The sequence below is a fragment of the Gigantopelta aegis genome, chromosome 10 (assembly GCF_016097555.1).
Source record: "Gigantopelta aegis isolate Gae_Host chromosome 10, Gae_host_genome, whole genome shotgun sequence".
In the NCBI taxonomy this organism is placed as follows: Eukaryota; Metazoa; Mollusca; class Gastropoda; order Neomphalida; family Peltospiridae; genus Gigantopelta; species Gigantopelta aegis.
Genome location: NC_054708.1, coordinates 67188088 through 67212220, shown reverse-complemented (window position 1 = coordinate 67212220; position 24133 = coordinate 67188088). Strand labels below are relative to the sequence as shown.

The 24133-nt window shown below is 35.3% G+C and overlaps 1 protein-coding gene across 4 annotated transcripts in view; it reads right to left on the bottom strand.

Annotated features, from left to right (window-relative positions):
- Window positions 1-23869, bottom strand: part of LOC121384215 (transient receptor potential cation channel subfamily V member 5-like) — a 30155-nt gene extending 6286 nt beyond the window's left edge. For 2 of the 4 annotated variants that reach the window (XR_005959358.1, XM_041514501.1), the window contains exons 1-13: window positions 23387-23869; window positions 21190-21360; window positions 17915-18104; window positions 15005-15158; window positions 14367-14384; window positions 13202-13303; window positions 8840-8989; window positions 6481-6563; window positions 5852-6050; window positions 5284-5391; window positions 4343-4494; window positions 3428-3537; window positions 2813-2958 (exon numbers count right to left, since the gene is read on the bottom strand). Coding sequence is in view for 3 of the 4 variants with exons in the window: in XM_041514501.1 (XP_041370435.1) it covers window positions 2813-2958; window positions 3428-3537; window positions 4343-4494; window positions 5284-5391; window positions 5852-6050; window positions 6481-6563; window positions 8840-8989; window positions 13202-13303; window positions 14367-14384; window positions 15005-15158; window positions 17915-18104; window positions 21190-21360; window positions 23387-23774 (1971 nt within the window). In the remaining variant the exon portion in view is untranslated. The remainder of the gene's footprint in view (window positions 1-2812; window positions 2959-3427; window positions 3538-4342; window positions 4495-5283; window positions 5392-5851; window positions 6051-6480; window positions 6564-8839; window positions 8990-13201; window positions 13304-14366; window positions 14385-15004; window positions 15159-17914; window positions 18105-21189; window positions 21361-23386) is intronic. The other 2 variants (XM_041514500.1, XM_041514502.1) reach the window with 1 other exon arrangement.
- Window positions 23870-24133: the final 264 nt, after the last annotated feature.

Here is a 24133-nt window from a genome sequence, read left to right as displayed (position 1 = left end):
ATACAGTGAAACGTCTCTGAACTGGACATCCATGGTACCAAGTAAAAATACTGGGATTTTTTTTATAGAAGTGTCCTGTTTTCAGGTGTTTGCACTGATGCAATAGCATTTGTTGTACTCTGCCGTTTGTTTCTACTAGCATGTTTTTTTGTACTCAGCCTTCTATATATGTATTGTTTTATGTTACTAAATTATGGAAAATGTCTGGTTTTGAGAAAAATCTGGTTTACAGAGGGTCCAGTGTGTATTATATATAGGTAGATCATGTTTTTATTCTGTTGTGGTTGCAATATTGTCATGATTAAATGACAATTAAATATAACTCTTTATACAAAATACACAACAATAATTCAAACATTTGATATTACTGTTTGCACAGCTTAATATATATATATATATATATATATATATATATATATATATATATATATATATATATATATAGTCAAACCTGTCCTAGTGGTCACCTGTATTCAGCGGTCACTTTTTTCCCTTCCAAACGATTTATAACGTAAATGCACCTGTAATAAGTGGTCACCTGTCTAATGCGGCTAGCGGTCACCCCAAATCGGACCCCAAATCGCTAAAATACCTGTATTAAGCGGCCAAAGTAAATGTTTTCTATTACATAAAAGGGATATTTAACAACAGTGATAAGGTGCAGCAAATAACCAATCTTCACACCTTCAGGAATACTAGTACCCATTCAGTCCCGACATCTCTACTGTGTATCAATTAAGAAAGTATGACTATGGAATGCATCTAATTGCTTCTAAGTAGACTACACTTGACATTTGTAGATTCACTTACGATGACAATACACCTCATGAAGTAGAAATTAAATAATTAAATGGAAAGAGAAAATAAATTTGTTGAGAACGGTTAATTTAATACATTCCAGTTGCAGTTTCTCAAAAGTTAATTAGTAGTAAACTGTGAAGTACACATCCGTTAATTAGCATTACAGATGCTAAAACAAAAAAACAACAAATGTAGCAACCTGTAATCAGTGGTCACCTGTCTTAAGTGGCCACTTTTATCTACTCCTTTATGTGACCACTTACGACAGGTTTGACTGTATATATATATATAAAAGCTATATATATATATATATATATATATATATATATATATATATATATATATATATATATATATATATATATACAGTTGAATCCTGTTGGCTCGAACCCCATCGGTGCTTGAGAAAGTGTTCGACCCATTGGGTAGTTCGACCGAACCATTCGGTCAACATCGGATATTTCCCTAACATTAGTTAGAAAGTTAAATTAGATACATATTATTTTGGTAACTGCAAACTTAAGAATTTCATCAAGGTGTTGTATAACAAAATATCAGAGTGAAAGAATTTATTACAAATTACTCCGACTGTGATGCAGAAGCCCTTGTCGGTATTAAGTAAATGTGTGGTTGCTGAAGTGATGACAGGTAAGTAACTCGCCCATTGTTTCATTTAAAACTGGTCTTGTAGACATGTTCAGAGTAACACTTCACGCTGAGGCCATTTTGTGTGCTAATTGTTTGATTGGTATCACGGTTCATCGAACAGGTACCATAACACTATATGGCTATTGTTGCGATTCTCCGATTCATCTATAGCTCATTTTGCCTAAATAATTAATCCGAAGGTTGTAATAACCAACTGCGTTAGCGCAGCAATTGTTGGTCCTTCTCGGTGGTTTTCCATTTGATACCGGCCTCGGTGGCGTTGTGGTTAGGCCATCGATCTACAGGCTAATAGGTACTGGGTTCGGATCCCAGTCAAGGCATGTGATTTTTAATCCAGATACAGACTCCAAACCCTGAATGAGTGCTCCACAAGGCTCAATGGGTAGGTGTAAACCACTTGCACCGACCAGTGCTCCATAACTGGTTCAACAAAGGCCATGGTTTGTGCTATCCTGTCTGTGGGAAGCGCAAATAAAAGATCTCTTGCTGCTAATCGGAAAGAGTAGCCCATGTAGTGGCGACAGCGGGTTTCCTCTCAAAATCATAACCATATGTCTGACGCCATTTAACCGTAAATAAAATGTGTTGAGTGCGTCGTTCAGTAAAACATTTCTTTCTTTCTTTTTTTCCATTTGATATTTGATGGATCACCAGTTCGAGGGAAATATAGCTAATAACACTGACGGGACCGATAATTTAGTACGAGCGAAGGCTTATAGTCGACCCTGGACGTGTTTGACCCATCATCAGTTAATATAAGGGTTTAACAAACAAAAACTCGGGACTTTGTTTTTGGTTTGAGCGTTGCAGTGTGATCGACCCTTCCAAGGTCGAGCCAACGAGATTCTACTGTATATATATATATACCCGGTATGTATATATATATTTTAAAAAGTCATGACAGGTGGTTATTTGGTGGGATGAATCAGTAATAGATTCCAATTGTTATTTCAAATGATAAAATATGAAAATTAAAAAAACATTCCTTCATGGTTTTATTCAAAATTCTTTTATGACATCAGTGAGTAACATGAAAACTGTGGAGAGACACAATAATTCCACAAGATTTGGCAGATCTTGCATGTCAAGATATTTCGCTGTTATTTTACATTAAAATTTGTTTTGTTGGTTTTTTTTTTTTTTTTAAATTTTCTTTAATGTCTTTACACCTTTCAAAAGTATTTATCTAATTCATCTTAAATTTTAAATAAATGAGACACTGGATTTGCCAAAATAAAATTAATATTGTATGAATAACACATTTGGGTTGTGCAGGGTTAGAATACATTCATTTAGGTTATGTAGGAATTAATACTGAAAACAAAACCATGCAGTTTCATACTTTTCCCATTATAGGATGTTTTGTGTCACTAAACGAGTCATAGAAATCTGCAAACTGGCCAAGTGACATAACAAACATGTTCATAATTGCCTCCCCTGGATTTTTAAAAGCAGATTTTTCGGTGTCTCTGAAAACAATGTACATGGCTGGAAAAGAAATACAAAATCAATCCATTAAGAGTTTGTTTTTTAACCAATACATTTCATAAATGTTTAATGAATACTAACTAGCTCATCATATCATTGCAGCTTCCTGCCTGACATTTTTTAATGGAATGGAAAATTTCAATAAAATAATATCACAAAAATATATAAAAATAATAATTTAAAAAACAAAACCTATGCAGCTCTGAAATATTAAAATAGCATTTTACTATGAATATTAAGACAAAATGAAAATAAAACATGAATTGGCATTTCTGAAAATCGTTTTAGAATTTGAGAGTAGTTAATTGATAGATACATTACGTTGTTCTTCGGATGTCAAAAACGACCCTAATGAACTTTGTGGCCTCTGACAATATCATGCACTACAAAACCACAGCTAGTTTCAAATTCGGTCATGGTTTTACTAAAATACAACTGGTTGTGTTCCATTCCAAAAGACTAAACTGACCTTGTGAGAAACCAATGACGAAGATGGCGTAAATGATGAAGAATCGCAGCAGGTCACCACGTATCATGTTGTAGATCATCACCACAAAAGGTCCCACTATAGCAAACCCTCTGAAACATGACCACGGCAAATACAAGTCATAGGAAACAAGCAACTTCATAAAGTCATTGTTGTAACATATTTAATATACTATCTATAAATGTGAATGTTGTAAGTACTATTTATGACAAGTTATTGGTCAACTGATTATTTTTTAAAATTATTAATTGGCTTTGAGGATAACTACTGCCACAGAAAAAAAAAATATATATTTTAATTGCTATAGAAGCTGAGGTGTGGTTAATGGCACAGGGAGGAACAATACTGATGAAACCATGTATGAATTTCAAACTGACATCCATTTATTTCTGATAACTAATAAAACTAAACATAGAACAGGAAACACATGATTGTTTAACAGCATTTGGTGTCTTAACAGATGACAAGTGAGAATTTGTCTGTTTTGTTTAACGACACCACTAGAGCACATTGATTAATTAATCATCAGCTACTGGATGTCAAACATTTGGTCATTCTAACAGTCATCAGAGGAAACCCGGTACATTTTTCCTAATGCAGCAGACAGGAAAGCACATACCACAGCCTTTGACCAGTTGTGGTGCATTGGTTGGAACGAGAGGTAAGTGAGAAAGGAAACTTACTTTTGCTACACACATTATTACTATCAATAAACTACAAGATATCTTTCATGCACACTTTTCCAAAGATAGACCGCACATACAACATGGAATAGTGTCTCATAATTCCATGCTAAAATGTAGGATTAACACAAGTATAATACGACAGCCTTATGAGTCAAGAATATTGAAATTATTTGAATTTATATAATACTACTTGGATTTTCTAATACCATACCTGCAGAAGAAAAGGAAGTATGGAGCAGTACACAGTATTGCGAGAACACCAACGATATCTTCATAATCATGAAAACAAAATGCTCGGCCGGGCAGCATCATGACAACTAGCACACAGGATATAAGAAACAAGGCTTTGGCTGGGGCACCTTTCTGCAATAGAACAGAAAGACTAGTTATGCAAATGGTAAATAATGAAATAAAATGTAGAAGTCTTACTTTTTTTTCGATAATCACAAAAAGAGTTTGTTGGAAAGTTAAAGTTTGTTTTTGTTTAACAATAACACTAGAACACATTAATTACTCGTTGGTTATTGAATGTCAAACACTACACATAACCCTCAGAGGAAACCGGCTACATATTTTTCATCAGCAACAAGGGATCTTTTATATGCATTTTTCACAGAACAAACAGCACTGAGTGAGTGTTTTTGAGTTTGTATATTATACAGAAACATGGAAAGTGGAAAAAAAAGTCTTTTAAAATAGTTTTTGGACCTGCTAACATTCATTTCAATGTATTTTTATGCTTATATCCAATTAAGATTCAAGCACGCTGTCCTGGGCACACACCTCAGCTATCTGAGATGTCTGTCCAGGACAGTGAGTTAGTTGTTAGTCAAAGAGAAGAGGGTCTTACACCTACCCATTGAGTCATTAAAACTTGCTCTGGGTGGGAGCCGGTACCAGCCTGCAAACTCGGTACTTACCAGCCTGCAAACTCGGTACTTACCAGCCTGCAAACTCGGGTACTTACCAGCCTGCAAACTCGGTACTTACCAGCCTGCAAACTCGGTACTTACCAGCCTTATGTTCGATGGCATAACCACGACACCACCAAGGCCAGTACCTGCTAACAATTGTTACATCACTATATACATCGTATTTAAATTTGCTCCTTTTTTTCCAATATTGTATCCAATTTAATTCAAAAGGTCTTACCAATGTAGTGAAAAATATTTGGAACCCCTGATGGTATATTTCCTTCATTGCCAAAAATATATAGATAACAGCACCAAAAAGAACAACTGCTTCCAAACCCAGCCGTGCCTGAAAATGACAATAACAATGAAAGTTAAACTGTGATTCATAGTATAGTATAGATTAGTAGTGAACATATCCAACTTAATGGCAATTAGCCAAATCAAAGAAACAGCTGAAGATTTTTCTCTTTAAACTATTCACCAAAATTTACAAATGTTTTTATTTATTTTCTCACCAATAATAGAGCCACATCTAGAGACTTTAATGAGCTTCTTTTACCTTTTATTACCATCAATAATTTCAACAATGTTTTTGTGGAATTTGTAAAGTTCTGTTAACTATCAACTGCTTAGTCTTGTTTATAACAATCCCTGAACATTGCTTGAGATATTTTTGATATCATGCACCCTCAATATTTTTAAACTTTAATTTTATTTTATTGTTTAAATATTGTCATAATACATTGGTGAAAATATAATTAATTCTAAATAACTCGTGAAACATAAAAGATTACAAAATGTCTAACCTTGTCATTGACTCTGTAAAGCTTCAGCAGGTAGCATGGATCAACAGTTTTGTTCAGTGTTCTGGCCTGGTCACAATTTTCAAGATCTTTCGTTTTGTTGACATCACCAGATGCACACAGGTCTCTCCCAGGCCGCAATATGAATGATATCATAAAACAAACAAAATAGATGGCAAAAATCCCAAACCTCCTGTAAAACCTGAAATAAACCAAAAATTATATCACATATCACAAGGTAAAAAACACCAACAACTCCAATACCCTTTCCCCCCCCCCAAAAACCCCCACAACAACAAAAAACAACAAAAATTTGAAGTACCACATATAGTAAAATAATTCTTGAAAATATCTTCTTATAAGTTATAGTGTAAATATGTCAAGTGAAAATCACTATGCTCCAATAGATGCTACCACATATTCCCTCTTCCTGTGGCTAAATAAACTTCAAGAAATTTTTAAAATATTTTTCCAAACAACATTCTTTTAAAAAAATATTTTTTATATTGGCTTTCTTTGCTTTTTCAGGAATTCTTTGATTTCAATGAGAAGTATGTTGCTTGAGATACAACTAAAACAGTAAAAAAATATAAAAACATCCTAACAATTACCATAAATCAGATAGAATATACCTGTATTTTGCAAAGGTCTTCCATTTTTCTTTCAGCAGATTCACCACAAGCCCATCCATCATGTCCAGATGTCCTTCCTCATCCTACACATGTAACAAATGAAGATCAACATGAAGAGCTTTTAATTCCCTGTCTGAGAAGGAAACGTTCTATTTAACGACGCATTCAACACATTTTATTTACGGTTATATGGCGTCAGACATATGGTTAAGGACCACACAGATATTGAGAGAGGAAACCCGCTGTCGCCACTTCGTATTCTACTCTTTTCGATGAGCAGCAAGGGATCTTTTATATGCACCATCCCACAGACAGTATAGTACATACCACGGCTTTTGTTACCACTTGTGGAGCACTGGCTGAAATAATAAATAGCCCAATGGGTCCACCTACAGGGATCGATCCTAGACTGACTGTGCATCAAGCGAACACTTTACCACTGGGCTACATCCCGCCCCTCCCTGTCTGAGAAAGACATCCTCAGGCTTTCTACCTCAACATTATTTGAGGGTACATAATAAAAACAAAACAGGTCGTTATGGATTTCAAATTTTTTGAAACTGGACACTGCATTTAATGTACTTTGACAAATGTTAAACAGATGTTCTTTTACTATAATTACAAACTTTCCGAATTTATACGATTTACTGTATTCTGATTGGCTGACGTCACTAAAAAAACAAGCGTTATCCTTCCATAAACCTCATAAAAATACGTCATCACGGAAGACCAAGGAAGTGACCTGTGTTCTCGATTAAAAAAATAAGGGAAACTGGATGAGATATTCATGTTATAAAAAAAAAAAAATTACAATATATTTTTTATTTGTTTTTATTCTGTTAAAAAAAAACCCAAAAACATCCAATAGTATGTATACATGTATTCCTACGCTTATTTACAGAACATGGCTGACGGTAAGAACGAAAGAAATTATTTTTGAGTGTTTTAAGGTACACTTCTTGTACTGTTTGTAATTATAAGAATTGTTTCTCATTTTTTAGGAATTTATCGATGTATAAAAGTCACAAATGTAGTATAAAATCGTGTATTCCTACGCTTATTTACAGAACATGGCTGACGGTAAGAACGAAAGAAATTATTTTTGAGTGTTTTAAGGTACACTTCTTGTACTGTTTGTAATTATAAGAATTGTTTCTTATTTTTTAGGAATTTATCGATGTAAAAGCTGGATGGGCGAGAAGTTATAATAAAGATATATACTCTGTTTTTGTTGATTCAATACTTATTTTTATTTTTAGCGGACAATTTCCAATAGTATGTATACATGTATTCCTACGCTTATTTACAGAACATGGTTGACGGTAAGAATGAAAGAAATTATTTTTGAGTGTTTTAAGGTAAACTTCTTGTACTGTTTGTAATTATAAGAATTGTTTCTCATTTTTTAGGAATTTATCGATGTATAAAAGTCACAAATGACTTTTATACATCGATAAATTCCTAAAAAATGAGAAACAATTCTTATATAATCTTTCTAAAAATTTAAAAAATATGTATCCATTAATTTCCAAGATTTTAGGGTACATAATTTTACCTTTTGTACCCTCTGGCATAAACCCAGATCCGTAGAAATATCTTTATGGGAATCCAGTCCACCAAATTAACAACATAATAAACACAGATGAGGGGAGGGGGAGGGGGAATTATCTTGGATAACAGCAATTCCTTGCAGAATCATTTAGTTTTTTAATAATCTCCTTTTGTAATTTGCATAACTTTTCACAGGAACTTAACAGGTTGCCTATTCATTTTCTCTACAGCGCCAGGCTGAATAGCTAGTAATAACAGAAATAAAGTGGCATCCTAAGCATCAGAGGGGTTGGACATAGCCCAGTGGTAAAGCACTCGCTCGCTCGATGCACGGTCGGTTTGGGATCGATCCCCGTCAGTGGGCCTATTGGGCTATTTCTCGTTCCAGCCAGTGCACCACGACTGGTATATCAAAGACCGTGGTATGTACTATCCTGTCTGTGGGATGTTGCATATAAAAGATCCCTTGCTGCTAATCGAAAAGAGTAGCCCATGAAGTGGCGAAAGCAGGTTTCCTGTCTCAATATCTGTGTGGTCCTTAACCATATGTCTACGCCATATAACCGTAAATACAATGTGTTGAGTGTGTCGTTAAATAAAACATTTCTTTCTTTCCTAAGCATCATGCCAACCACATATTTTTAATTTGTATAAGGTGAGGAATCCTGAAGGGTAAGTTGTTGGTACTAATGAACCTTATTTGGATATAAGCTTCTTGAGCATGGTACTGATTTCAGTCAAACTGATCAATACTAAAAATTCCCAAAGTGTTGACAGGTCTGGATGTAGGTTGTTTAAGTGTACTCACCCCATACACAATAAGATTGAGAGCAGAATTTTTGTTGATTTCGCCTGTTGCTGATATGGTGTCGATGTCCTTAAGAGGATAGCTTGCACATTTTGTATTGCCATACATCCAGTGTACTTCTCGCTGTATTTCCAGGATATGGTCATACACCTGAAAGGTTAAAACAGAAACAATAATAAAATAGTGTCATCCTTTTGTATTGTTAAACAAAACTTGCTATTAGTCTTGGCAACATACTTATAAGCTCTGCATGCATCTAAGCTCTTCAGTATTGGAACTATCCAACGATACGTTTTGGATTAATTATTTTAAAAACCCATCAGATGTAATTTCCTCATACTCTTACTGCCAATGATTTACAAATTATTCCGAACTGGTAAATCACACCATACATCTCTATGTATCATATATATATATACTGATTCAATTAATTAACAACTGTTACTGCAACTTTAAATTACATTATTTGTGTACTGAAAGTGGGATCGATAACAGTATATATATATATATATATATATATATATATATATATATATATATATATATATATATACAGTATACTGTCTTGTTTACCAATTTTCCTTTGTTTATGTTTGAACAAGTGAATATATTTAAATGTCATCACCAAATGTAACTGACTGATACAACTGATAAGTGTGGGAGGTGGTCATCAAGATGGACTTGATACAACCAATATATATCGAAGGTGGTCATCAGGATGGACTTGATACAACCAATATATATCGGAGGTGGTCATCAGGATGGACTTGATACAACCGATATATGTTGGTGGTGGTCATCAGGATGGACTTGATACAACCAATATATATCAGAGGTGGTCATCAGGATGGACTTGATACAACCAATATATATCGGAAGTGGTCATCAGGATGGACTTAATACAACCGATATATGTTGGAGGTGGTCATCAGGATGGACTTGATACAACCGATATATGTTGGTTGTGGTCATCAGGATGGACTTGATACAACCAATATATCGGAGGTGGTCATCAGGATGGACTTGATACAACCGATATATGTTGGTTGTGGTCATCAGGATGGACTTGATACAACCAATATATATCGGAGGTGGTCATCAGGATGGACTTGATACAACCGATATATGTCGGAGGTGGTCATCAGGATGGACTTGATACAACCGATATACAGTCAAACTTCGATAACTCGACCTTGAAGGGAACGAGGAAATAGTTCGAGTTTCAGGGAGTTCGAGTTTTCGAAATTAATATATAAGAGTTCAAATTTGAAAATGCATTGCAGCTGGTTGCAGCATTGCAGCTGATTTATTTGCTTAATATTGTAAGAAGCGTGCACCTCACCCCACGCCACACCATCTCATCCCACCCCAGCTGTTGGCATCTTTGACGCCTGTCGTACATTCATTTTGTGTATATTGTAAAAGCAAGTAAATAAAACAAAAAGGATCACCCAGATGAATTTGAAATATATGCTTCAAGGGCATATAGGCTACATGTATTTATTGACAGAAAAAAAACAAAAAAAGAAGGCATTTACATACATATATAAATAACAAAAAGTAACGTTGACGTATTTTACAGACGCCAAAACATGGCGGAACGCCAAATAACACTATAAGTACATTTGTTTTACACAAAATTATTTACGCTTTGCACCTCTACTTTCTTTCTCCAATCTGGCTACCCACCCTCCATTTCTGGGCCCTACGCAAGATTGCTTGGATGACAAGAAAGCAGAACTTTTTAAAACTGATCTGGCAAACCCCACATTACTGGGTCCTTCCCCAGATTGCTCGATCATAACTAAATGACTGGTAATTTTCAAACATTAACTGATACATATATAGAAAAACTAAAGTTTGACACAATTCACGCCTTTGAGAGAAAAAACAAACAGTGCTAACAATTATTACAAATGCTCTTTGAAGTTAACCAGACTGTGTCTGTAATTAAGTATTACATAGCAAGGCTCTCCACAATGGATGAACACCGTCTACCAAACATAGGATCATGCCGTTCCGCTTAGTCGGCGATCTATTATTATGTAATTATCCCCCTAATCCATGTCAGCCAAGACCACCTGTGGCGGGCGCGCTTCGCTTGTTTGACATGATTGACAATACATTCGTCTTTAAAATACTATCGGCAACAACAGTTTGATCAATCCACACGCGTCGAGTTTCAGAGGAGCATACTCTATTAAATCTTTATGGCAGGACCAAAGAATCAGATCGAGAGATCAAGGTTATCGAGTTTTCGAAGTTTGAGTTTTCAAAGGTCGTTATTACTAGTTTGTATAGCAACTCGGCCGGGACCGTCATTTCAGATCAAGAGATCGAAGTTTTCAAGAGATCGAAGGTGGAGTGATCGAAGTTTGACTGTATATCGGAGGTGGTCATCAGGATGGACTTGATACAACCAATATAGGTCGGAGGTGGCAATCAGGATGGATGTGCTGGAGACAGAACTAGAACTTAAAGGTAGGGTCAACTCCAACAAGAGCCTTATGTGTTGGAAAGATGCATACCCGGACCACCAACACATACTGACACTTTAGCAAATTAAAAACGCGTAATTTTAGAGTTAATAAAAAACCATGATTATTCCTGCTAACTGGGGGCAGCCATTTTGTTTCGTTTTTGTGACGTCCGGTGGGATAGCTTGGGGCGAAGTGACGTCAGCTCCTGACCATATCCTGTATCTACAGTGTAAACAAAAGCAGTAATTTTCGACAAGGCGCTTCTCTTTGATCAACCTGACTTGTAAAACAGCATAAATGACGCAATAATATAATAAACTATTTAACTAAATATATTTCAAGTTGCATTAACGGTACAAAATGGGGTTATAGTATTTTTCTCTGTTTAATAATCCAAAGGAAAAATGTACACTATTAGGCCTATTGATATGCTACGTTGGAGTGAAAACGACAACCCACGATACCCAAGTGATGATCTTTTTTTTTCTTTGGGACTACGTAATTGGTCAGTTCTGTGGTTTTAGATGGAAAAGTCTACTTAATCAATACAGTAATAAACCATGTCCATTACAATTTTAGGGGCGACAGGTAATATTCCACAATACCGGTATGTATTTTTGTGTCTAGACAGCGTCAATTAACTGGCTCGTCTGGTTACCAATCAAATACACACCTGCCAATCAGGAATTACAGGTAGAAGCAACTAACAGCATAGACCAATTAACTAAGAAAGCACTCCGTGTATCATTTCAGTACGTAGGTTAATGCATGGGCAAAACATTGTTAATTGTTTCGACTTGTTGTGTAGCCGCTTTGACAATGGTATTTTATTTTGTATTGAATAATAATATATATAGTACTGGATATACTTATTCTGGCTTACTGGGATGTGTATTATTACAGAACATTGCAATGTATAACTATTTATCATCCCGCAAAAACCAGGTAGATTGTGTTTCTCTAGTTCTAAGGCTCATTCCTGACGTGACATGTTAAGCATTACGTAACCACCAGCTCGCCAGAGGGCGTACTAACTGAGATGGTACAAAATGGCTGCGCCCGTTATATATAATAGCCGTCATATTTAACCGTTTTATTAATTAACTATACGATTATACGTGTTGATATTAAGCAATAATGTGCATTATATATCGTTAAATATGCATACCAGGCCAAATGCCTTAATTGTCCTCTCCTTTAAGAATTTGTTACCTATGGCATTTAAAAAAAACAAATAAACACAAAATTAAAAAAACTAAAATTATCTCTTCAACTGATGGCAGTAACTTTTATCCAGTGGCAAAAATCTGCCATCAGTAAAGCCCCTGATCTATAGCAATTCATGCTGCTAGTGGTGCTAACATTAAGTTCAAGACCTGCTGAATTTTTATTTCATTCAATTCATTTCAAATTATTTTTGTAATTACAGTGGGTTCAACCTAATTGCATACCGGGTAATTGAATATTTTGCTTATTTGCAATATTTGTTGAAACCCCAAACCATTTCCTATAAATTGTATGCAAAACGAGATGTTTAAATGAATAGTCTCTGATCATAATCCTCTTATTTGCAAAACAAAATAGCAGAAAAGCAAGTTAAAAAGTGTTTAAATTCAACAAAATAAAATAAGCATGCCTTTATTTCATGTTAATTCAATTAAGATTCAAGAACACTGCCATGGGCACAGACCTCGGCTGTCTGTCCAGGACAGTAGGTTAGTGGTTAGTGAGAGAGAATTAAATGTAGTGACGTTACACCTACACACTGAGCCAATATTGGAAAGTGAATCCAGGACCCATAACTCTAAGTCTGATGGCTTAATCACTACACCACCGAATAAGCTTTAAATAGAGTTTTGATTCATAGTATCTGAGATCTCACCTCTTTACAAGAAAGTTTAGCTGCGAGTGTCAGCGGGGTAAGACCCTGCCTGTTTTTGATGTCCAGTCGGCCTTCATGCTTGTGCAGCAAGTCAAATATTTCCTGCATAAAGAAAATAAGTCATAATTTCATTCTTATATTATGAAAAGTAGGGATTCAATAATCAGATTCTGCTTTCAATTTTTGACAAATTTAAATTCTAAAGAATTAGTCATTTGTCATTTGTAAAATTAATGTAAATAGTACTGATGTAAAATATGACTTAGTTGTAAGTCAAATTTGTCTTGCACAATAGCTAGTATTTTTGTTGTTGTTTTTCAGACAAAAACTGTATTAAATGTTATGATGTTACCTTACATTTACAAGAATTAAGGTACCCAGTATCATCATAAATGTTTGTTCAGTTTCTATATAAATCAGATTTTATTATTATAATGCAAGTCTGTTCATGGTCATATAAGCATTTACAGCAGACAATATTTGAAGCTAACCATCGTTTTGTTTGTGCATTAATCTGGCAAGAAGCGCCAATCAGTTACATGGTAAACCATTACAATCATCTGAAATTTGCTTTACCAAGTATTAAAGAAACCACTAACATTACCATATATAAAAAATGTTTGGGGCAATCAACTATTTTTTGGTTTTTAAAGATTAAAACAAACAAAAAGATCCAAGAAACTGTTCTTTAACGATTTAGAATAAAATAGTTTTAGTTTATGTTTTATTTTGCTAAAACTTAAAGTTTGCTGTCAGATACGGTCATTAAAATTTAAGTTCAATGAAAAAATTTAAAATACTAATTAGGTTATTCTAGTCTAATTCACAAATCATGTGAGCCAACTTTCATTTACTCAAGATTCTGAAATATTGTCTCCTCATATATATTTATAATGGTTCACCACACCTTGCCGATTTATATGATTTGTTCAGTAATCAATGTGATTAGAATATTGAACAAGGCCAGGTTACGATAAAGAAAATTATTATGATGTCTCCTGCTTGTTTTAAAAAACATTCAGTAGGACAATACATTGGAAAAAGAAGTAATCTATGTGATATGTTCACCTCTTTCACAGTACATTACGACTGGAACCACAATAAACGTGAAAGCTAGAAGCAAGACATGAGCCATTAATAAAGTTGTCAAAACAGGTCAACTTACCAAGATTTTAGAATTAGCCTGTAAATATATAAATAAAAAACATGTATATGTGTGTGGACAAGCAATACTAGTTTCAAGGGATTCAACAAAATAATTTCATAGTGAAGAAATTATTTTAAAAATGGATATTTAAAAAATGCAATAGCACATTTTTTATGGGATTAACAATACACGTAAAATTTATTGTATTCATTTTAAAAGGTTACATCTATGTCACAGGTATCTCATAGAATGAGATTCAAAATAATAATTAACTTTGGAGTGAAGGTAACATTTTAACATTATTTCATATTTTCAAGGTACATTAAATGAATTTCTAGACAGGAAATGTTTATGTAACAAACATTCTGATTATTAAATATCTGACATGAATATAATAAAGGATAATAATATATAATATTAATATAATGGATTTTATGTTCATGCACATGATTAAAGTTTCTTTATCCATGTATGCAGGAAGTCTGGTTGTCTTACACATGTCATGTATATCTCTCTGACAATCATGAAAACACAGTTTTAAATAATACGATATCAATATCACCAACAATGGCAATATAAACAGGTATCACAATTGACTATTTACATACACTAGTATTATAGCTGTAATAAAATCAATAAGTGTTTTATTTATTTACCTTTTTGGAATGAATAACAAGCATGTGCATAACAGTGTTGCCATTGGTATCCTGAAGGTTGACATTGACCTTCTTGGCTAGCAGAAGTCGCACACATTCCTCTTGTCCAAGACATGCTGCAAAGCTCAGTGGGTATTCACCAAAGTAAACATGGCTGAAAACAAAGATTAAAAAAGGTAATGAAGGAAAACAAGCAATAGATTTATCACATTACATTAGTATATATATACAAGGAATTTAACAAATATTATCTCTTGTACATGTAAATACTAAGAAATAATAAAATATTTATTTAACATTTCTGCATATTTAACAGGGGATACATTTTGTTTCAATGGTTTTGTTTAATGACACCGCTAGAGCACACTGATTATTTCATCATCGGCTATTGGAAGTAAAATATTTGATAATTCTGACAATTCTTAGAAAAACCCACATTTTTCCACTAGCAGCAAGGGAACTGTTATATACACTTTTCAGACAGGATATAATAGTCATGAGGCACTGGTTGGGACAGCAATAAAGCCAATCAGAAAATGGGTCCGCTGAGAGGATTTGATCCAACAATCAAAGCAGCTCAGATGAACACTCTATTGACTGTTCCTTTTAACATGGGATTTCTCAATTATGAATAAATGCATCTGAGACACTTGCCGAAGTCCTGACAGCAAAGATGCCACTCTATATCATCAGGCTGATCGAGTTTTACCAGGTTGTGACTTAATACAGACTGACAACTTAAACTACACAGTTGTAATGTTGTAATGTACGGGTAGGTGGTGATACTGTAGCGTTCCTGGTTTTCAGTCTGTCTATCTTTTCATATTTTCTTTGGTTATTATATTCAGTTAAGATTCTGATTATATCTCTTACTAATTACATTAACAGCATGATCTAACTCTACTCACTTATGAATATCAGGAACGTTATTTTCTCATTGTTACGAGGGATAATACAATAAGTGTCGTGCAACCGTTTTAAATGTTGTCGGCAGAAGTCCGTGCAAGAATGTGGCCTGACTGAATCAACCAATCAGGTTGGTCAAGTTAGATTATTTTTCGACGCATGTTATTCATCCCCACTTGCGCTCAGGTTGTTTTTCTGTGAGGTTAGTTTTGTGTGCTGTGTTGTTTTTCATTTTATATATATATGTAAACATGTTTGCTTCCATTCCTAGCTGTCTGCCCATTTATACATACATTTAACCAATGTATATCTTATAAGTTTCGGTTATTAAAATTATAAATTAACTACGTAAAGCGAGTCAGGCAATGACCCGTGTTACGTGTAAGGTGTAATCGTCCCATATATAATTCCGTGTTTTTACCGTGCACGAACTGTCCGCTTAATCGTTTTGGCTGAGTTAGAGAACGGATGACCCGTCTGAATAAATTAAACCTGATTAAATTAGGATCTCGTTGATTTTAATAAGCGGTCTTCATCATTGTCGATGGTTTGTAACCCCATTCCAAATAAGTGAGTCCTAATTATATGGATTAACGACTGCTTTAATAGGGTGTTTTGGTTAAAAATAGCTTTGAAGGGGCCTGTCTAATATATATGATTTAACGGAGTTCGTGTACACCGGCATGGATGGGTAATCGGGTAAGGTGTAGAACCTAATTATTTGGTGTGTGCTGTCCTGCAGATGTAAATATAATTCCGCGAATATTCTCTTCGTCGGGATTATCCACGACACGTTCATACACGTCCCTAAATATAAATATTTATTTGTATGGATATGTGGGTGTAAATTTATTTATTTAGTGGTAGTCAATTCATATATGGATCTTGGAGGACTACCATACATATTTGTTATTTGTTTGTACTCCCTCAAATAAATGTGTAATCTGTTTGTTTGTTAGTTTGGGTTTTCTGTGCTAGCCAAGTCGGTCTGGTTTATAGTAATTTCAGCCTTCTAGAGAATTATTAATACTCTTAGTACCAGCAAAAGTCTACAACCGAAAGGGGGTAGCCAAACCTGTGGTCCCCCGATTGGGACCCGAAAAGTAAATTTCATTACAAGTGGAGCCGACGTAGGGACCCGAAAAGTAAATTTCATTACAATACGATACAAATCCTGATACTTATATATATCTCACGATACTTAATCACAATGACACTAGTTATTAGACAGTGTAAAATATTTCCCGCAATTCCACCCATTTTGCGACTGAATTACATATCAATTATATAATGTCTACCGTACGTTTGCACAAATCCAATGTATTTTGGTCATCCTCAAGATTGTAGTAGCTCAAAATTTATTTTATGCAAAACAGAAAACGTACATAGCTCCTGAGTTATGGTCAGTAAAGTTAAGTTTAATTAAATCTCATAGCATCAAAAGAGATACATCCTTAGTGGAAGTTGAAGCCTGTTATCATCTGGTAACGATATCCTGTGAGAAACTAAAAGTTGTATGTACATTGTGTATCTGCTATTTTTACAATGTAAAGGGCGATAACTCTGCTGTGGTAACTGAACTGGTTTTCATACCAAATGTGATTCCTTGCAGTTACCCCAATAGAAATCAATGTAAACTAGTTCAATGTAAGTGATAATTAAGGTTGGTGACTTCAAGACAAGCACTGGCATATATCATATCTAGCAGGCTTCTGGAAATTGCGAGAGCAGTAGTTTCGTTTGTGCGTTACTCGCGCAAGTATAGTTTGTTTAACCCATTTTTTTGTTTGCCCATTGAAGTTATTATATGACATCATTGACATGTTTATGATGGATTACCTAAAAACAAAATGGGTCACCTGAAATTCTTTCTGCGTAACCCATAAATGGTTTGCGCATATTTTCAATTCTCAGAGGCATGGTGTAGACTATCCCTGTATCAGTACATCTCTATTTAATGTTATCCATCAAATCCATACAAACAATCCCCAACCCATGACTTACCCTTCATAATTAGTGTTCTCACAAACCTCCACCCACTCATGCTCAAACGTGTCGGACCTGGAACCCTTCTGGTCATCAGGACAGAAGAAGTTGCCACAGCATCGCTCATGGCAGTCGGCATCGTTGTCCAGGAGGAACTTCACCATTGCTGGATCCTCATTGCTTATTGCCATGTGCAGGGCACTCTCCCCTTAACGGAAATCGAATACATGTTATCCTAATACAACTGGCTTTTGAATATCATAAGTAAGGAGAATAGATAATTAGACTATTATCCATTAAACAGTTTTGCTCTAGCTATACAACCCACTCATAATGTAGTCACTGTGGCAATCTCCTGTGTATATATTTGAGGGGGGGGGGGGGGGGGGGGGCAGGACTAGTCCAGTGATAAAGCGCATGCCTGCTGCGTGTTCGGTCTAGGATCGATTCTCGTCAGATTGGGCTATTTCTTGTTCCAGCCAGTGCACCACGACTTGTATATCAAAGGCTGTGGTATGTGTTATCCTGTCTGTGGGATGATGCATATAAAAGATCCTTTGCTGCTAATCGTAAAGAGTAGCCCATGAAGTGGCGACAGCAGGTTTCATATCTCAATATCTGTGTGGTCCTTAACCATATGTCTGACGTCATATAAACGTAAATAAAATGTGTTGAGTGTGTTGTTAAATAATAATAAAATATATATAGATATACAGTAGAATCTCATTGCCTCAAACGCCCAACGGTCGAACCTACTGGTATTCTCGAACCAAGAACAATGTCCCGAATTTTTTCTCTATTAAACCCTTTAATTTTGGTGCTGATTGGTCGAATACCCCTGGGGTCGAACAGAAGCTTTCTCTCGAACCAGTTTATTGGTCTGAACTGTAAAATTAAACATATTTAGCTCGAACGACTAAGTCTATCCAAAGAAATGCAAAAATTTATTTATGTACAAATTTTTCATCGATCCTTTCACATCAGTCACAAGGTAAGTTATTATAAATTCGGAAGTGGAACGAATTAATCCTAGATCATATGCCGGTAATTATCTTTGTAATGCAGACAATTGTACTACGATAATCGTTAGCTGAATGAACCTTGCATGTAACACCAATCAATTGGTGAGCCTAGGCAGGCCTCGCTGGTTTACTTTAATAATTTTAATTGCTACTCTATGCATGAGCATCGGCATATTTTGTTTTTAACTTGAAATACAGGAGAGATCAATGTAATGTAGTGATTGCAACAATAACAGGTAAAGGGCCTCTGCCTGTGCTTCACGCACTTTCATTTTTTCTAAACATTGTCAATATGTCGCAAAAGATTCTACAACAGCATAATAAAGAATGATTTTTTAAATTAATAAATATTTATAAATACAAATTACCAGTGTGTTTGTTATTTGTTTATTTAACAGTGATAAATAATAGTTACAATCGAACCATCTCACCCAAGCCAGTTTTACGAAAATATGCGAGGTGTTCCGATTGGTTTTTGTGTTACAGAAGCACCCAACAACGGCCGAATGCATGGTTTGAACTACCCGATGGGTCGAACAGACTTTGATTCACCGACGTGTTCAAGTTTCTAAGTGGGTAAATCGCCATGAAAGTCCAATTTGGTTGCTAGTCACTTTGTACCATGGTCATTTCATACCATAGTCATTTCGTACTCTGGTCATTTCGTACCTTGGTCATTTCGTACCATTGCAGAAAGTCATTTCGTACCATGGTCATTTCGTACCATGGTCATTTCGTGCCATTGCAAAACGTCATTTCGTACCCTAGTCATTTTGTACCTTGGTTATTTCGTACCATAACTGAAAGTCATATCGTACCATGGTATAACAATTTATAACAATCACCCCGGTAATGTCCTTTACAAAATAACATTAAATTACAAATTTGTGGTTAATTTTATCAGCAAAAGACTAAAAATTATTGCCACTTTGTATAAACATTAGCAATTGGCTAATTTGGCAATCAGTAAGGTAGTTAATGTTTTAATGGCTGTTATTTTTTATTTCTTAAACAAATAAGATGCAAATAAGCAAGTTTGAATAGAAGACCTAATAAATAAATAATATTTTGTTGGTCCATTATATTGTTTTGTTGTTTTTGATTAATTATCTGGAGCCATTTCACACAAAATCGAAGTTGGCAGTTAGTAGTAAATACCATATACGGCAGGTAAAATGGAAATAACAGTTGACAGGTATTATGGGTATCAATAACGATATGCTGCACAAAAACATGTTCTGGTTTTCAAACGGTCAAAATAAAGTTTTAAAACAAAACCCACTGCTTTTATGCTATAGTCAATTCGTTTTCTATATACTGGAATGAAATGACTAGGGTATGAAATGACTAGGGTACGAAATGACTGGGGTACGAAATGACTTTTCACAATGGTACAAAATGACTAGGGTACGAAATGACTATGATTCTCCAATTTGATCTGGTCAGACAAAAGTTCCTGAATAGTCACAGCAATGTGTATGATTTTTTTTTTTTAAAGCATGGATTGCACAGAAAAGGAGGTATATATTTATAGGATATTAAACAAGCTTTCATTTCGTATCATATTTATGTCCCGAGTGAAATAATTTTCAAGTAAGTGACAATGAAAATTAGTTCACGAGGGACATAAACATTTTAAATATGAAATGATAGCGAGTTTAATATCCTATTTATTACCCATAATCAATTTTAATTTATATCACTCATCTCGTTTCATTGACGTTGTAAGGTTGTAGTATGCCAATCAATGACATCATCGTGTGACGTCAAAAGTGTTACATCCCACTTGGCGTTCTAATGGGATGGATCACTTTGATATGTACCAAGATATTTTTAACCATATGGGTTATAAAAATAAAAAAATTTAAGTCCTCCTTATTGGCCATGATGCCCACTCATTTGCCTTGGTACCCCAAATGCATTCCTTCACATTTTTCACATAGCCAAGACTCATTTGGACCCACAGTGTCATGGTATGTCACAATATTATTATTTAGGCTGTGCAGCATTATTGCTAGTATAGATGGTGCTGTTGTAGCTACTGTGAGAAATCAGAAGAATAATGATTGGGAAGCGCAATGTCAAAATATACACATGTGCACACTGACCAGCAATAGAATTGTTTTGGCCTAAAAAGATTCCCTTTTTGTATTATTGTGGGTAGCAATTTACCTGCCCTCAGCTAGGCATAGCCCTAAAAATCATCTATCAGAGACAACTAGTACCCTACACATATAAATTAATGGATAGATAGGTATACACACCACCTACCATAGTATTCGTCTCCAAGGTAGATGTCATTAACAAGATTAGGATATTTCTGGATAAGACGTTTTGCCAAATCGGCAAGAAGTGTGGTTGCATTCAGAAGACACAGATGTAGTATGGATTCTCCCACTGTCCCACGTTTGTTTCTGTCCCAACATATTTTACGCTTCTTTTCTGAAAAAAGAAATAAAATTAAACTAAAATATCTCTGGAGTATATGGCACATAACAAGTTCAAGTGGGATATGACTAAAGTCTGAACTACATTGTTAACAAAGTTCTACGATAAATTACTCTACCTTTAATTACTATTACAGAATCCTCACACTTTTCCCAAACAGATTGTGAAAAAATCATTGCAATGAAATAGATTCCACATGCTATAACCATGACACCTAAATTGACTTCACTGAGATCTCCTAGGACAAAACACATGCTAGTTTTTGCTGGCTGCCATTTTGCATTTTTATGAAATAACCGGCCTTGGTGGCGTCGTGGCAGGCCATCGGTCTACAGGCTGGTAGGTACTGGGTTCGGATCCCAGTCGAGGCATGGGATTTTTAAACCAGATACAGACTCCAAACCCTGAGTAAGTGCTCCGCAAGGCTCAGTGGGTAGGTGTAAACCACTTGCACTGACCAGTGATCCATAACTGGTTCAACATAGGCCATGGTTTGTGCTATCCTGCCTGTGGGAAGCGCATATAAAAGATCCCTTGCTGCTAATCAGAAGAGTAGCCCATATAGTGGCGACAGCAGGTTTCCTCTCAAAATCTGTGTGGTCCTTAACCATATGTCTGACGCCATATAACCGTAAACAAAATGTGTTGAGTGCGTCGTTAAATAAAACATTTCTTTCTTTTTATGAAATACTCTTCAAGAGGGGTGGATCGATATGTAACAATGTTATGACTTGCACTGAGGTATATCGCATTCATCATGATGACAGATTAATTATGTCACATACTTAGGAGGTTCTATTCCTCCTGAAGAGTATTCCATAAAATAGCAAAATGGCAGACGGTGAAAAATTGCATGTGTTTTGTCCTAGGAGATCTTAACAAAGTCGATATAGGTGAAATGGTTTCAGTCTAATACGTGGAATCCATGTCAATGTGATGTTTTTTTTCATGATTTATGTCTGGATAAAAAGTGGAGAAAATCTAATGGTAATTAGAAGTAGGAAAGTAAAGTATTGTAGTTGTTAACAATGTGGTTCAGACTATAAGGTTTACAACAGTCACTATTGGATGATTTGACGTCAACAAACCAATCACCTTGTGGGTACTAAATATGAAGTGATCATGATTTGGCAAAGCACATACAATGACGTCATGTAGTTTAAAGCGTTTGCGTTTACATCTTTCAGTGTTAAATTTGTAATAAAATGGTGATTTAATGCAATTCATTATAGATTTTTTTTTACAGAATATATATAGAACTTTGGGTTTTGAAAATTATCTGTGAACCGTGAATAAAATACAAAGTTAAAGCAATACCCAGAACAGTAAAGTAGTTTACGTGGTTTCTATATTCATGGACGTGTAGCCGATGTAGGCTATATCAAAAATAAAGGCTTTAAAAAAAATACCCCAAATAGCTGGGGTAACAAATACAATAACAAACTTGGTACCAGTTATTATCAAATTTATGTACCTCATGAAATAATTTTCACTTGTCACTCACTATTTAAAGCTTGTGACAACTGAAAATTATTTCATGAGGGACATAAATTTGATAATAACTGGTAACTTGTTTATTATCCTCTATATATAACAATATATGCATGGGAGGGGAGGGGCGAAACGACCTAGCTGTTTGAAGGACGAACCTACCCGCGGTCACCCGAAATATGCCAAAAACACAGTTTTTGGTATATTTACAATCCAAAAACGGTATAATATCCGCCCGGTCCCCTCCATTATTATTTTTAGTTAGGGTTAGGGTTGGGGTTGGGGTTGGGGTTGGGGTTAGGGAGGGGGGGACCGGGCAGATATTTTCCCCAAAAAAACCTTTTCGCAATCAAAAAACCTCACAAAAACCATAATTCTGCCAAAATCGTATCCCTACCCGGGGCGAAAGGACTCTGGGCAAATCTGGATGATCATATGGCGAAACGACCATTATACCCCTGCTACCCCTACTGCATTCTGGCATACATCTTTTCTCTCCTAAACATGAATACCAATAGTATGGCTATACCTGATTTCTTTTTCAAATAATTTTCTCCTGACCTCTCCAAGTCAATCACAGCGGTTTTTGGTAAAACTGCACATTTCCATGATTTGTCATGATGCTGGCTCTTTTCATCGTTGGTTTTCGACTTCGTGCGGCGGCCAGCTTCTTTGCTTCTGGCTTTCACTAACTCGGAAATTGGCACACATTCTCCCTCCCCTCCTTTAATTAAATAGTTTACTACTTCTGTTTTTAATGCTTCATCAAGTGGGTCGTAGTCTTTTGTCCATTTTGCTTTCTTCATCAATTCCACTAAACTCCCGCCTCCTTTTAGATCAACCAGCCCATATAATTCCTTACAACCACTGTCACCTTGCTTTTTCACACCATCGGCAACGGCTGAAGTATTTCCCATTTTACACGACTATGATCTGACAGTTTGTGAAATGTATATGTCACTTACAATTGGAAAAACGCATTCATGGTGCATTTCCTGGTTCTGCAACTAGCGTCAAATGGCTCCTCAGCAACAAAGCGATTTCTATTATAACTCATTTCAGAATTCTCCAACAAAATTATGTCGCTGATGTTCTGGTTCAGTGGTTAACTTCGTACCAGCAAATATTTTAAGTTCAGATTTGCCGTCACTTAAAAATAAATGGCAACCTGATTTGGAAATATTGGGCTGTGTTTATATGTATAATTATATACATATGTACAAGCACGGAAATAAAGCATTTTGTTTTGTATTGTATTGATTAATTTATCGTAGGC